Genomic DNA, 17082 nt, shown 5'->3' with positions numbered 1-17082 from the left:
GGTACTTATTAACTGAAAGACCAAGACCAAAGAGTTTTTTCTTGTTCTTGCATTTGCTCATCACTAGTCAAAAGAAATACTCGACATGGTGAAATCGAAAGTACTGAAAGTACCGTGATATAAACAAATAAACAAATCCATGAGAACATTGCAAAGATTCAGTTTACAGATAGTCACAAACTCTAAGGTTTAGGTTACTAACTCTAGTTTTGTTGCTGTTAAGGTACCCAAAACAAAAAAAAAGTGTGGCATATCATTGTACTCAGGAGACTGAGTTCTTTCCAAATCTGAAATAAACAATGCAGGTCCGTATTTAAAAAAATTAAGTTGGCCTCTGTATTTCACAAATTATCAGCTAATTTGAAAATCTAAAAATCTGTCAGATAGCCCTAATAAAATGGCTATGAGAATGTGCAATTAGTTTCTGGATTTTCTAAAAAGTAACGACAAAAGAAAATAAAACTGATTTTCAAAAAAATATGTTTTTTTTTCCAAAAAACTCAGCAAACCTTGAAGTTTTTAAAACTTTTATGATGGCATCTTGGTGAGCAGCCCAAGGCGCAACTTTGCCCCAATTTAACCATCTTCGTATCTATTACGGTTAGGTTTTAACCGAATATAACAAGGAACTGAGGAGAGCAAAGAGATTATCTTGGAGGAGGTACTGTGAGGGCATGTGCCTCAGAATGTGCCAGAAAAATACTCTCTAAGGACTCTCAGTCCTCAATTAACTCTCTTGTAACTAGTGCAGGCGAATACACATCCACTGGGAAAGAAACGCTGACCGGACTCTTTCGGGTACACTTTCCCAGATCAACAGCCTTGGAGCAATCCCCAGAAACCTGGAAGAGTAGGGGACTTGAGTACTTCACGAGAAGAACCTCAAGGGAAGACTGGCAGGTTTCAAAAAGGGTGATTGACCTGACCAATCAAAGATAAAATGGGCTATAAGCTCATTTGAGTCATACAAATCACCGGGACCGGACGGTATTTGTCCAATAATGCTCCAGGAAGGACCAGACCTACTGACGAGCAAACTTTGCACACTACTAAGAGCTAGTCTAGCCTTAGGATATATACCGAGAATTTGGAGGCTGACCAGGATAGCTTTTATACCCAAGAATGGGCGTCTGGACTATCCTACGGCGAAGGCCTTTAGGCCCATCAGTCTTACGTCGTTTGTACTAAAGGCTCTTGAGAAACTAATGGACAGGTATGTTAGGGATGAAGTAATGGGAAAAAGACCATTTCACCAAGACCAGCATGCCTACACAGCAGGACGATCAACCGAATCGGCACTCCATCAGTTAGTAAGCAAAACAACGACGTTCGAAACAAGAGAAGTGCTTTTATGGGCATTCCTCGACATAGAAGAGGCGTTTGATAACACCTCATTTCAGTCACTGACGAGAGCTACAAGGAACTTCGGATTAGAGGAGACGTGCTGCAGATGGATAGACTGCATGCTCAAAAGTCTGGAGGATGCCCGCAGGGGGGCCCCTCTGCTGTGGAATCTCGTTATGGACAGACTGCTTGATAGTCTCAACAGGGCTGGTTTCAACACTCTGGGATATGCAGACGATTTGGTCGTGTTAGTCAGAAGTAAGTTTAACACAACAGTACGGGAGCGAATGCACAGGGCCATGAAGATTGTGGAATCATAGGTAACACAGGAGGGACTGAATATTAGTCCGACAAAGACCGTAATAATCCCCTTCACCAAACGAAGAATTTTGAGGGACTAGGACCTCTAAGACTCTGCGGTGATGAGATTCCTCTCTCGGGGAGGTCAAGTATCTAAGAATCATGCTGGATACCAAACTGACCTGGAACCGTCATTTGGAAAATGTCACAATGAGGGCGATGACTACACTAGCGGTAGTCAGATGACGTCATGGAAAAATCTGGGGCCTCAGACCACAGATGCTGCACTGGCTGTACACTGAGTGGTGAGGCCTTCAGTAACATATACATCCTTGGTATGGTGGCCTAAGGTAATGCAACAAACAACAATGCTCAGCCTTAGAAAGGTGCAAAGACTTGCTTGTCTGAGCATAACAGGGGCAATGAAATCAACGCCCACTGCATCAATGGAGGCGCTTCTTGACCTTCCGCCTCTTCACATAGTGATCCAGGCGGAGGCAAGAATGGGACTCTATCGACAACAGTTACTTGTCTCTGGGAAATAGGACAGAAACAGGACACTTAAAGATGGGAGATTCTATAGGAGGATCTCTACTCCAAATGAGATCGTACCAAATGACCCCTCTTTATCACTACCACACACCATTCGAGGTGAACAAAATGGATCAAGGAATGTGGACAGATATAACATTCCTTCAGGATGGACTAACCTGGTATACAGACGAGTCAAAGAGCGCTGAAGGAACAGGAGCTGGAGTATTTGGGAAAGACCAAGGGCAAGCTTATCATTTTCCTTGGGTAAACACTCAACCGTATTCTAGACAGAAATCTTTGCCATTCTACAATGTGCGAGAGAAAATAATAGAAGAGCTTATTCAGTAAGCTCATCAATATAATGCCTGGGACAGTCAGGGGTCACTTGGGGCGCTCATGAACCCAGAGGTATCGACGAGACTCGTCTGGGAATGCCTGGGTGAACTGGGAGCTCTGGCACGAAGGAACAGAATTAATTTATTCTGGGTGCCGGGCACAGCGGCATCCAAGGCAACGAAAAGCCGATAAGCTAGCTAGGCAGGGATCATCGGCATCCTATCTTGGTCCAGAGCCAGGACTGGGAATACTGAAATGCATGGCCCGTAGTGCACTAAAACTCTGGGTCGGGGAAAAGCACAATGTCCATTTGAGAAACAGACAGGGGCACAGGCACAGCAAGGCTATTATCCAAGAACCTAGCTCTAAAACTGAAAAAGAATTGCTAATGCTTAGCAGGAATAAGGTACGGATTACAACAGGACATGGCTGTCGAATGTTACCTGAACAAGTCAACCTATATCAAGGAAGTATTTGCTGCAGACTCAGCGATAAAGATCCTGAAAACAGCGGAGCACATAATATGTCATTGCGAGGCTATGGATCGCAAGCGACACTTTTATTTGGGAAAGCAAAGCTAGAACTGGAGGAACTATGTTTTCATCCTATCAAGGACCTGCATAAGCCAGTGCAGGGCACAGGGATAGGAGAATGGGTGCAGATATATAGAAGGGGGACAAACACAATAGGCCCCACAGGCCGCAGTGTTTCCGGCAGAGGACGGCCCCTTGTTATGGAAAAAAATCTATTATGGTTTCCGAGATACCAATACTCGTACCTCAAATTTGTAGCACCCTGTATGTTTGAAAACTCTAATTCAATCTTAAGGAAAACCAGTCTAATTTATATTGTTTTAAAAGAACACTTTAATAGATTTTTTCTGTGACCGATATTATTCAACAGAAACAAGATGACGCCAATGCAACCGAAAAAAATATCAAGAAGAATACCCGACATGGCGGAAATAAAAATTACCGCGATTGTAAAAAACTAAGCAAACCCACCAGAACAATGGACGAAGTAACAGGTCCGATCGCGACCCCTAAATTCGCCACGACCTCGTCACCAACAACAATTAAACGTTAACGGCGTCGCGGCGATTATCAGAAGCGCCGTATCTCCTCCGCATCGTATAAAACCGCTCTGGAGCGGTACCGGTACGGCCAGACCATTTCTTTCTTTTCGACATTCACCTGTCGCCCCTCCAAAAAGAACCCCGCGTTTTTGACGGTGCTGCTCCAACTTGAACCACTCTTGAATGAAGAAATCATTGGTATCTAGTGGCAGTGCGTTCCGGTACCGCCGATGAGGTGAAATGAGAGACGCTAAAACGGTACGCGCGCGAAGTTGCGACGAGTGAAGTTCAGCGGACGAAAAAAGCCACCGAAAAAATTGAGACAAATGGCACAGACAGTTTTAAAGATGCACAAGCACGCTGTAATCGTAAGTACTATAATCAACTTGATGCAAGACCCAATGAAAATCCGTCACCAAGTCCTATAATTCACAAACCTATAATTAGAAAAATCGATATTAGCGAATATAAAATATATTATATAAAATAAGCCAAATGCACTCAATTATACAGGGTGAGTGCAATATTTTCAGGGCTGGTGATCTCGGTAAAAGAAACATATTTTCTCTTTTACTGTTTTTCAAATAAATCCAAAATAACCGAGTTATTTTACTTTGAAAAATTCCAAAAAAAAGATTTTTTGCTAAAATTTTGAGAACCACTGATCTTTTCTAGATTTTCTTCTTATAAATTGATTCTACTACCTATGTTGCCATATTATCAACAAATTATGTTTCTTCTAACTAAAAACTAAAAAAATCCAAATTTTTTTTCAAAAGTTTTTTTTTGCGAAAAAACCTCATAATCATTTCTGCGGTCGAAATATACTACCACTAAAAATATTTGCACTTATTTAAGACTCACCCTGTATAACGCCAGACCATTATTTAGATAACACGGTCAATACTAGAAATGCAAGACGCATAAATTACAATAGAATAACAACAATAGAATAACAATCCAAGATACATAAAAAAGAACAAACATAAAAAAAAAGTTTTAAACGAAAAAATGCTATTTTGCTAAGATGCCAAAGAGGAAGAATAATTATATAATCACTGATTTTTTGTATTTTATTAAAAAAAATTTTTTAAACGATTTTAACACTCCAATGTGAATTTTCCTTCATTAAGTCACCTAAGCTAAAAATCAATGTAAAATATGTCAAACACATTCAATTGTATGTAACCAAATCGTTATTAAAAATTACGAAATTAAAAAGAATAAATGAAATACCATAATACCTACAAAAATTTTATACAGGATGTTTCAAAAATATTTGCCATCTCCCGTGGGAAGGTTCCTCAAGCAAAATGGAGATTAGCGTTAATTTTTTTCGAGAGAATTTCTAAACATTTAGCTTAAGGGCCTAGACAAATATACGAAAATTAAATTACCTTACAGGGTCCGGCAATAAAAAAATATAAAAAAAAAAAATGAATAAAAACTTTTGTCATCATACAGGGGCGTAAAAAAAGTGTGGAATGGATCGGGAGATTAACTTTTTTTAATTGGAACACCCTGGTATGATCTATTGCCATTTTGGCTTTCTATGCGTTTCTGCATCGCTTTAACATAATCCTACAAACCATATTTATTTAAATCAAGTTTGGTTAAATTCCTCTTACTGAGGGACAGGAAACTCTAACTCACAGTCTTGTATAAACAACTTTTTATTTAAATTTTTACTATTTTAAAAAAAATTAGGGCAATGATTGCCAATTTAATTTCCAATAAAAAAGTTAACAATAATAATTAAATATTATAAATAAAAAACAAACAATTTTTTTTTTTTCTTAATTTTCTTTTTCAACGGTAAAATTCCAGCCGAAAATCATTAGATTTTCGCATTATTATAAAAATTTACTTTGTTGAAACCCCCATATGTAATGCAGTACTACGAATATCCGCAAAAACCGTAACATACCATTTTGAAATCACCTTAAATTACAAAAGAATGTATTTTTTTTTTTATTTATTTTAACAGAACATCAAAGGTTTATAAAAGAGGACACTTTAAATATCAGAATTAAAAAAAAAATTTTCGCGAAAAAAAAAAATCAGAAAAATGAAAATATTTTTTTTAATTGGGAATATTTTTAGAAAGTTTAGTACATTTGAATTTGAAATAAGCCCTTTGCTAATGATTTTAGAATACGGACATTATAGGAAAGTTAAGTTACAGACGCAATTATAAGGTTGGTTAATACCTATTTAAAGGGATAAGTACTGTCCTGTTGCTTTCTATTTTTAATATTTGCCGTCGGTGATGTTTTTTTAAAGCGAAGACTCGATAAAAATATATACTTTTGATTACTTTTATATAAATATCTCGAACTATCGAATATGTATTTTAGCTCACATATTTTAGGACTATTGCAGAAAAAGTTGATCTGGAAGAAACGCCAACAATGCCGGAGTATATACACGGCGTTCCATTTTAAAAAACAAATCATCCCAATCCGCCTTCACTTGGTATTGATAGATATATCTATAAGAACGTTAAACGTATTTTTTTTCCAGGAAAAATCAGCTGAAAAAGATTTATCAGAGACTACTAAAATTAAATTAAAAAAAAAATCCCAAGTTTTTTTATTCTAGTAGCTATAGATTCCCAGATGCAGCTCTCTGCCGGGGACCCTGTATAATCCAAACAAACTCAAAAAGAAAGTAATTGTTTTTGGAAAGTGCGTATTACGTTTCCAAAAATGCCCTATTTACATACAATACTCTCCTAGTTGAATTTGGTGTAGGTGAAATTTTGGTGGATTTAATTAACAGAATTAAATAAATAAAAAAAAAAAGTTTGTATAAATTAAAAAGAAAAAAAAAAAAAAAAAAAAAAAAAAAAATTTATAAAATTACATTTTAACATTTTATTTACAAAATTAAAAAAAAAACATTTTTTACTATTTTCAAAATAAAAAAAAAAAAAAAACTTTGTTATTTTTTTTTTATTAAGGTGCCCGGTGGCAATGGCGTAGAAGTACAGCTCTCATCTACCAAAAATCTACCAATCTAAAGGTAGTGGGTTCGAATCCACACCCGGCATTTCATCAAACAAACAAACAAAAAAAATGTATTTTTAAAATAAAAATTAGTTTTGGGTAAACCGTACTGGCCTGATGGTCGACCAGCCTTAAAGATCCTGGAGTGGAAATATATAGGCGGCGAAAGCGCTGGGTCTGTGCTAGCAACATTACCTTTCTTGTATACCGGACGGCTCTAGCATTAAGCCACAGGCAAAGCTGTCAACCTGCTTACTGCCTCAAAGGCAAGATAAAACGCCTATATCGTGAGAAGGCTATTATTTATATATTATTATGTGTAGAAAAAATAGAAGTTAATGTCATCGATTGTCATTTACCAGCCGATACCACTTTTCTCGATTATACGATATTTATAGCTCTCGCTCTTTTTGGCAAAAAATTTGGCTTAAACAATAATCTTTTCAAAAAATTTAGGGTTCAACAACATCAGAAAGATATAAATAAAAATATAAAACACATTTTGAAAATTTACAACAAAAAAAAAAATATTTTTGTAAAACATTTTTTTTTTTTTTTTTTTTTTAAAAAAAAATCATAGCCATCGGATGGCTATGAAAATGGAAGTCGCTGGTTATGTTTATATGTAAAATTATATGCGAGATGTCATCGATGTCATATTGTAATTTACATTTTTCTACACTGGAAGCTGATGTATTAGAACTTCCATGTGATTACAGGAAAATGTAATATTGCATATCGGAAATGGTTAAAGGTTTACACTTGGGGCATCTCTTACAAACTTAATTTATAAAACTTATTAAATATTATATAAAATATACAGGCGAATAAGTCGTTGTGGTTTCAATATTACGAGTATTTTAAAATAAGTAAGGGAATCTTTAATAATTTTTTAAGTTCATACTCATATTTTATAAATATTGAATTACAACTAGCAAAAATTATCTAGTGGAATTTAAAAATTTATCCGAACATAGTAGAAACATTTAAATTATCTTCTTCTATTGACATTTAGTATAGAGTTGGCAACTTTCAAAATAAAAAATAGAGGACAAGAGAATAAAAAAGAGGCACAGGTGAACCTGAAAAAATTTCATTAAACTGCGCCCAAATATCTAGAATTTACCAAAAAATTATATAAACGTTATGTGATGGATGGTCTTGAACACACTGGTCAAAACAACACTTTTTTTCAAAACATAAGGTAAGAGTAAGTAAACATAAAATAGTTAAACATGTTTATCGCTTCCACCAATGTTTCTTGTACATAAATATTTCTTCATTTTCCTTACTGTACAAACGAGTGGGAGTAGCGAAAGAGATAGATTAACAATTTTTTAAAGCATTGTGATGAAAGACGAATATTTTTTAGATTTTGAGTTTGGTATGTAAAAAAGAGGACGTTTTCAATGCGTGAGAGAAAAAACAACAGTGGCAACCCTAATTTAGTATAATATCATAAGTAGTAAGAGCAAGAGTTACTATGAATAAGTACCCCAACGAATTATGTATGTACTGCAACTTATTGAAAAATATCTGCGTATAGCAAATTTGAATAAAAAAATATCACAACCTTACAATGGACAAGCAATAAACTTAATTTTTTCAATATAAAAATAGAAATATAATATAATTCAAAAAAGGATGAATTAAAATCTACGAGTAAGTAATAGTAATTAACAAACAATTATTATGAATTGATACTTGAGCTTAATGTAACAGGAGTTTATTTTAAGAAATCAGTAATATTTTTTTCTCAGATATTATTAAACCTACACTAATAAACAAACTTAGGCGTACTAATTTTACAGCTGTCATCTCCGAAAATTTCCTAGCTTATAAGATATTTTAATACGTTTCAAATTAGAAAACTACTATCTACTGGGTGTCCCATAGAAGTGAATCCACCGTTAAATATAAATCTAATTAAGAAAATATTTAAAAATCTAACCGAACGGCTCTAGCATGGCAAGCTGTACCTTGCTACTCTCAAGGTGCCCCAAGGCGTTAAACGCTATATACGGGAGTTATTATTATTATTATTATTTAAAGATCAAATATAAAAATATTATTATATTATATTTATTTTTCAAAAGATAAAAGTTATTCAAGATATTATAATGCCTAAATACTTTTCATGAATTGGTACAGATATTTGCTAATATTTAACTACCACTGGATTATAACTAATGAAATGTCAATTTCATTGAATTAAAATTACCAAATTTGTTCCATTCAAATAAAGATCCACTCTGTATAGCGTTTGAATAAAAAATAATACTAATAATACTTTCATTAATAAATCATCATTAAAAAATCGTTTAGTCATCGACAACCAAAGAAAAAGTTCTTAATTTATTGGCAAACGTATGTTACGATCATCGACTTAAACCTTCAGACTTGTTACCCAAACAAGATCCGCAGAACTATTTCTTTAATGTTACTTTCCTTCACGCAAATTCGTTATAATTTCAATATAATGTCTAGGTCAAAGAGCTTATTTCGGTCGATTAAAAACACTACACAATACTTATCGGACAGTGAAAAGAAATCATTGTGCTTATTCATTAAAACTTTTCATTGAAGGTGTAGTATTTAAGTATTTAAGAAATTAATCAATATGATGACTGATTGACATTCGGTAAATGAGTCATCCATACTACAATCTGGAACGATTGCAATCAATCGTACTGAAAGTTTTTGTCATTTCTTTGCGATTCTATAATATATTTCAATAGTTTTCTAGTTATGAATATCCTATTCTTCCACTTTTTTCCGTTGAATTTCTATTCTATAATGTCTAATGTCTAGTTCACTGATTTGCAGTGGAAATTATTATTAATATGCAATATCCGTTCCTGCGTGAACTGTCAATTGCCGAAGATGATAGTGTTTCAATCATAATTTATTTAAAAAATAATTTTCTGTATAATTTTTTTCATAATTGTCACCAAACCCAACTGGCAAAGAAGTACGACAGGGAGACGCGATACTCCCAAAGCTGTTTACAGCATCATTAGAAGAAATCTTCCGTCAACTGGACTGGACCAACAAAGGATTAACAATAGATCGAGAATATCTTGTCCATCTAAGATTTGCTAATGACATAGTTCTGATTGCCAAAGGTCCTGAGGAACTACAAGCACAAATATTAATGAACTAAATACAGCCAGCAATAAGGTGGATCTTAAAATGAATTTAGTAAAAACTAAAGGAATCTAAAACGAACTAGTGGAAAGAAAATACATTCTAATAAATAACACAATACTGGAAATTGTAGAAGAATATATATTTGGCAAAACTAATACACAGCCCGGGATCTCTACTACCAGAAATCAATAGAAGAATTAAGTTAACATGGAATATTTATTCCATGTAAGAAATGTATTTATCTGGAATACCACTCTATCTAAAGAAGAAAACATTCGACCAATGTGGACTACCAGTCATGACCTATGCATGCAAAACCTGGGCACTTAAAACGGACATCATAAGGAAACTGCAGGTCGCACAACGCTCAATGGAAGGAAATATGCTGGGAATAACCTAGAGAGACCTTAAAAGAATAGAGAGGATACGATAAAAAACCCAGGTAATAGATGTCTTCTACAGAGTCAAATCCCTCAAATGGCAATGGGCAGGACACCTGGCAAGAAGAACGGACAATAGATAAAGCAGAAGGATTACAGCATGGAAGGCAACAGCATGGCAACGAAGAATTAAGAGACCTAGAGGAAGACCGAGCCTGAAATGGGACCATGATATTAGGAAATTAGCAGGGATAACTTGGTTTGGTTTGGCATAGCCAACAATAGACAACAATGGGCCCAACTACAAAGAGATCATATCATCAACTACAACAAATCATAGATCGTTAAAATCGGTCCAGAAGTTCTTGAGTTAGAAAATGGTGTACCCGATTTTATTTTGTTTATATTTATGTACTTTGATTGTAAAAATATTATTGCATCTCTTTTAATGACGAGGTTAACTCTTTTCGGTTAGTTAACGTTAACGTTAAGGGTAATTTTTGTAAATCTACGAATCTAAAAAGCTTCCAAACGAAAGATGGAAGAAGCTTATCAAATATAATTAAAATATATACAGGGTGCTACAAATTCGAGGTACGAGCATTAGTATCTCGGAAACCGTAATAGATACCAATATGGTTAAATTGGGGCAAATTTACGCCTTGGGATGTTCAGCAAGATGCCATCAAAAAACTTTCGAAATTTCAAGGATTGCTGAGTTTTTTGGAAAAAATGGATTTTTTTGAAAATCAATTTAATTTTTTCCTGTCGTTACTTTTTAGAAAATCAAAAAACTAATTGCACATTCTCATAGCCACTTTATTAGAGCTAGAGCTATCTGATGGTATTTTTAGATTTTCAAATTAGCTGATAATTTGTGAGATACAGAAGCCGACTTATTTTTTTTAAATACGGACCTGTATTTTTTATTTCAGATTTTGAAAGAACTCGGTCTCCTGAGTAGAATGATATGCCACACTTTATACTCTTTTTTTTTCGAACATTTGAACACAATTTATTTAAACTAATTTCAGGTCCGACTCTGTTTTTTTTTAATATTTAATTTATTCATAGTTTTTAATATCGATAAGCCTTCAAACTTAACAATGGCGTGGGGTAAAACATTGAATACGGAAAATCAAATGCAATAAAAAAATAAAAAAAAATCCAAACCAAACGAAATTAATATTTTTCAACATTTACAATAAAGAGTAGGTACAAAATGTATTCGGAAGTATAAGAAGATATGTTCAAAGAGTTATAAATAAAACTGAACGAATAATAAATTTGTGCAATGGGAAGGGTGGTAACCCTTTCAAACATGCACTAGAAAGTAGTTTGCAAAAATTGATTTATTTATAATAACCACGATTAATATTATGCATATTATTAGATCGTACACTGAGATTTCAAATTCACAATAAAAAAAAGTTAAGAATAATATCTTTAAATTGCTGACCTGGATATTATTTATTTCAATCTTTCAATTGGCTCGATTTTCCTTATTCAATATTAATTAGCGCTGATCAATATTGTTGCGATGAATATAATCAGATTAAATAATTTAAAAAACAGAGTCAGACTTGAAATTATTTTAAATAATAATTAAATAGTTTGGTTCTTGTTAAGATACTCAAAACAAAAAAGGATAAAGTGTGGCATATCACTGTACTCAGGAGACCGAGTTCTTTCAAAATCTGAAATAAAAAATACAGGTCCGTATTTAAAAAAATTAAGTTGGCCTCTGTTGGCCATCTCACAAATTATCAGCTAATTTGGAAATCTAAAAGTACTATCAGATAGCCCTAATAAAGTGGCTATGAGAATACGTAATTATTTTTTTGATTTTCTAAAAAGTAACGACAAGAAAAAATAAAATTGATTTTCAAAAAAATCCGTTTTTTCCAAAAAAATCAGCAATCCTTGAAATATTTAAAAATTTTTGATAGCATCTTGGTGAATATCCCATGACGCAACTTTGCCTCAATTTAATCATCTTCGTATCTATTACGGTTTCTGAGATACCAATGCTCGTATCTCGAATTTGTAGCACCCTGTATAAATAATTTGCTTAGGAATCTGTAGATGTTAGTAACACAATTTATTAAAATTGCTTTTAGTTAATATTCGGCTTCAGTAATGTATGAATATCGCTTCTTTGATTTGATTTTCTAGATAGCCTTTAAGAAAAAAATCATACACAGAAATTTAAAGCTCTCTCTTTGGATTTACCTCATTAATTAATTCTGATCATTATACTGTTTTTATTATTTTTAAGTTTTATTTGATGTGATGTCATTTTAACCAAAAGTCAGTAAAAAAGCCATTGACAAGTGACAAGCTAGACTCCATTTGAATTATGCCCATTGGAGTTTAAAAAAATGATTTTTATAATTTAGATCTCTTTCAGTGGCAAAATACACAGGTTTCTTTTAAGAACCTCTTTTCCTGTTTTTATCAAGAACCTGAAAAAAAGTGTTCACAATTTACAACTATTATTATTAGTACAAAGGTTCTAGGCTAGGTTTCAAAATTTTGCGTTTTAATTTTTGTTATTAGTGAACTACGAGAACAAGAAACAGGATATACTTATAAATGTTATTTATTCTTAAACATTTAGAAAATAAACCTCATTTAGTTATGATTTGTTAATGTGTCTACTAATTTTTGACTATCCATATTTTCCTTAAAATCTATTTTTAGCGTTCTTTACTCTATTTATTAACACCTAATGACAACAATTCTATTAGAACATATCGGAAAAAAATATTTCATTAATTTAAGTAGAAATACATTAAAAAATATATCTTTATTATGCAACTAAATGTTGCATTAGACTCTCATCTTTTTCCTCTTATGTTTGTTGATAAATACCTGTTTATTTATTATAAGATTTGCCGCTAGGTCAAAACCAATCATTTTTGAAGTGAAACTTCTTTACGCGCGATGGGAGTAAGAATTCATTGCTGCGACACACGATCTAGCGTCACACCAAGGTCGCTAAGCGTCACAAAAATGGTAACGATCGTGGAGCGTCGTAACTCTGGCTCTATGTGAGGTCGGAGGCTGAAACACGGAATGTAGGTGTGGCTCCCATCAATGATGAATCCTTATCCAAAATTATCCGATTTAGGTGGGGAATTTGGGTATGTCGATGATTGGATAGGCCAAGCTCGACCGTGTGGCACTGTCACTGTAACAGTTTTGACGTAAAACTTTAAAAGATGATGTCGTGTTAATTCCGATAAATTTGAATTGGGTAGGCTGCTTCTTGAGGAAAACTGACGAACACACGTTTCCCACCGGTTTGACACAAGTTTTCGTGTTATCTTTATCAGGGTGGGACTAAGGTTTTGATATTGAAGAAAAATAAGAGTCGATTTTGGCATAATTGGGGCTAATAACGGGCTACAGGACAACGCCGTCGACGTTTCGAACCAATACCTCCAAATGGACGAAATCATAAGGATTTTAATTAATTTACCTGAGTATGGGTCGTGAATCAAATTCAGCGCGTGGATAGAGGTACCTGAATGGAGTCTTCAGACGGACAGACGGGCAGACAGGCAAATGGAAGTCAGAAGAAGGTTATTACTTCAAATATGCGCACATAGTTTTGCACAATTATTTTATTTTGTTTTTCTTGAAAATGGGAGAGGTCATGCTTTGGAAAAATATATCTGTAATAAAAAAAGAAACGAAAAAAAAAATATATTTTTAGTAATATGCAAATTATGGTAACGTCTAAAGCGGTAGCGGAGCCAGTATGTTCTACAACTGGTTTGTGTTTTATAAATCTAATGAGTGGTAGAAAGTAAAGAGCATAAATTCTCGAGTTTCAGTTAACAAATTACAATATTCTTCAAAATTCACACACATTGAATTTCACATTTACAATTTATTTGCATTTGGGCTAATGTATATGATGTAAGAGCTTATTTTGACAAAATAATGAATGGCACGTATTACATCAATTTATGTAGTCTTATAAGTTCGCGAAAATGTTTTAAAATTTAGATAAGCCATTACCACACAGATGCTTTTAAAATTTTAAGTCCAAAGGGAAAAACGATTTGGAATGAACGATTTACATACGTTTTTGGAAACTGTATGCTTTACCGGTTTAGGTTTCCAGTTTTTTAATAGCCAGGGTTGTTAACTTTTACAAAGTACATCTCTCAAAATTACGTTTGCAAAACCGTTTTAATGAATAATTAGAATTATGATTTTTCTATACAGACATCCCTGATCCCAGTGAAAATAAAAAGGTAAAAAATAAAACTTACAGCAAATACAAATAATACAATCCTTACATTTGTTTTGAATGATGACATTTTTACAGGGTGTGCCAAAAAACGACTTGCCTTCAGATAGAAAATATACCATTATTGTTGCAGAATTTTTTTATTTGGAATCACTTCAGATGTACACGACACCATTTCAGCATATTCTTTTTTACATTTTAACTGCCGTATGTTGTATTATTAACAAAATTATTTTTTTAAACCTTGTAGCAAAATGATAAAATTACATGATCAAATATCAGAAAGAAGAGAGGAATTAAAGCAATTAAAAGTTGACTTTGCGATTTGATTTATATATCTACGTATGGTCAGATAAAACTGGCGATGATCAGTAAAGCTATATTATGAAGATACTGTGTTTTTATATATGTAAAATTATATTGGAAATACCATCTATCGTCGTTTCAAGTCAGCCTGGATGCCGTTTTTTTTTTCTCGATCATACGGGTATATATCAAGAAACTTCAACCCTAACTTATGTATTTTTATCGATAATATAATGAGGCAATTGAAGTCTACAAAATTAACATTGTTTGTTACAGTTTAATGTATAGATGATAGAATATAATCCTTCTGTAAGAGTGCATATACCAATAAAAATTTTTTTTTTAATTTTTTTAAATCTTTTGAAAATATTCAAAATGAACAATATTAAAAATTCTAATTTTTTTTTTTTTTTTTTTTTTTTTTGTTATTTATTCTACTACCTCTGTTGTCAAATTATCAAAAACTATTAACGTCTTTTTGCTGCTAAATTAAAATTATAATCTGGAAGTCCTACTGTTTACACTGGATTCCAGACTGCGATCTTTAGCAGACAATTCATTTAAATTATTTTATTTTTTTAAATAGTTTGTTTTTTTTTTTTTTTTTTTTTTTGTTTATTTTTGAATGATTTATTATTGCCTGGAAACGTTCTATCCTTTTTTTTTTTTTTTTTTTTTTTTTTTTTTTTTTTGAATTTAATTTTAATAATTTTTTAGTTTTTTTTTTTTTTTTTTGGTTTTTATATATTGGTATAGATTTATATGGGAAGTATCATCGATTGTCATCCCTCAGCCATCTCTGACACCGGTTTATTTCCGATCATACGGTGCCTCGTACCATAAAAATTGTCGTTTTAATTTAAATATACTAAATTTACCAAATTTATATATATTTCTAAAAAAAAAAAAAAAAAAAAAAAAAAAAAAAGTAAAAATATAATATAAGAGGCATCAGAGATGAAAATTTGCTAATTTTAAAACAATTAAAAAAAAAAAATTTTATTTTTGTTTTATTGACGAGTAAATACATAGATGCTATAGCACCAAAACGATAACCTAACTTCCTATTCATCTCTAAAAGAAACTACTCTAGGCTTACAGACGCAAGGTCCATTCAAACCAGTAATTATGAAACTTTCAAGTTTCGATAGTCGCGACCCATTCTAATAAGGCTAGTAGCTAATAGTACGTTAAAGGAAACTAGACGTCGGAAGTTTTGTCCCATTTTGTGTTAGATCACTAGTTAGTTCACCAAAAATGTTCCGGTACATTTACCTATTACTTCAAGACGTACCACCTTAGATAGAATTCAACCGCTCCACCTCGTCCTGACTATAGTAGGCAGAGTTAATAACATAAACTGTAAGCAAGCTTATCCATACAGAAATTATGAGTAGAATTAGCTGGCTGCAGAAAAGTGGGAAAATCAGAAATAATCAGAGGAGAACGAGGAACTACTTAAAATTCGTCGAATATAACAAACTTGGAGAAATCTTTTTTGTATTCTTGCAATTGAACAACAACACGAAATTACTTAGAATTGCCGTTTCAAAAAATAGTAATAAAATTATAAATTTATTTATATTTGTCGGAATATTACCTCTTCCTATAAGCGTATTTTATTAAAGGGTAAATAACTTAAGCTTACCTAGAAATCCTCTACTTGAACCTCTTAAATCATTTAGGTGTGATTTAATCAAATTAGTGGGAACAAACTTAGTGGTTTTAATTGTGTAGAGAATTTTTTCCTCATCCTTCCGAATTTTCAGACATTAGCTTCCAAAAGTTACCAAAACAATTAAACTTCTTCACCATCCATTCATATCTTCCAATTTGCGAGGACTGTGATTCTTGTGCTACTGATTATTATCGTCAGAGAAAAGGTGGTTTTAAGGGAAAACTTCCCCCAAAAGATTTTGTTTTTAAATTCTAAATATTAGGCTTTTTTTTTTTTTTTAATATTTATTTTAATTATCAAATTCAATAACGCTAATTGAACATTACCTACCACTATTATTGACGTTTCTGAATGCTTACTTGAAATTAAAGGAACACTTCTATTATTACTCTAATGGAAACCACTAATTGCGAGTTCTGAATTGAAGTTTTACTAGTAATTTTCATTTCATGATTATAATCTGCCATCATTTGAGATAATTTTTCATGTTTTTTGTTTAATTTAACATAATAATTTCTACACTAATCTTAAGATAAGAACCAAGTTTGAATGTATATAGTTGTTCAGAGTTCAGAAGAAAATCATATAAAACAAAAAAAAAAAAAAAAAAAAAAAATCAGATTTTTATTTAAAATAAAACAAACTTTGGTTGATATTAGTAAATAACACATTAAGTATAAGTTACTAATTAATTGATTTAATATTGC

At 32.6% G+C, this 17082-nt stretch overlaps 1 protein-coding gene across 1 annotated transcript in view; it reads left to right on the top strand.

The window, feature by feature from the left end:
- Nucleotides 1-3678: 3678 nt before the first annotated feature.
- The window catches only part of LOC115891583 (protein spaetzle 5-like), a 61958-nt gene continuing 48554 nt past the window's right edge, over nt 3679-17082 (top strand). Inside the window, exon 1 of the mRNA XM_030912078.1 lies at nt 3679-3957. Coding sequence (XP_030767938.1) covers nt 3916-3957 — 42 coding nt within the window. The 5' untranslated portion in view covers nt 3679-3915. The remainder of the gene's footprint in view (nt 3958-17082) is intronic.

The sequence above is a fragment of the Sitophilus oryzae genome, unplaced genomic scaffold (assembly GCF_002938485.1).
Source record: "Sitophilus oryzae breed Bouriz unplaced genomic scaffold, Soryzae_2.0 scaffold_1188_pilon_pilon, whole genome shotgun sequence".
In the NCBI taxonomy this organism is placed as follows: Eukaryota; Metazoa; Arthropoda; class Insecta; order Coleoptera; family Curculionidae; genus Sitophilus; species Sitophilus oryzae.
This window is presented reverse-complemented; position numbering and strand designations above follow the sequence as displayed.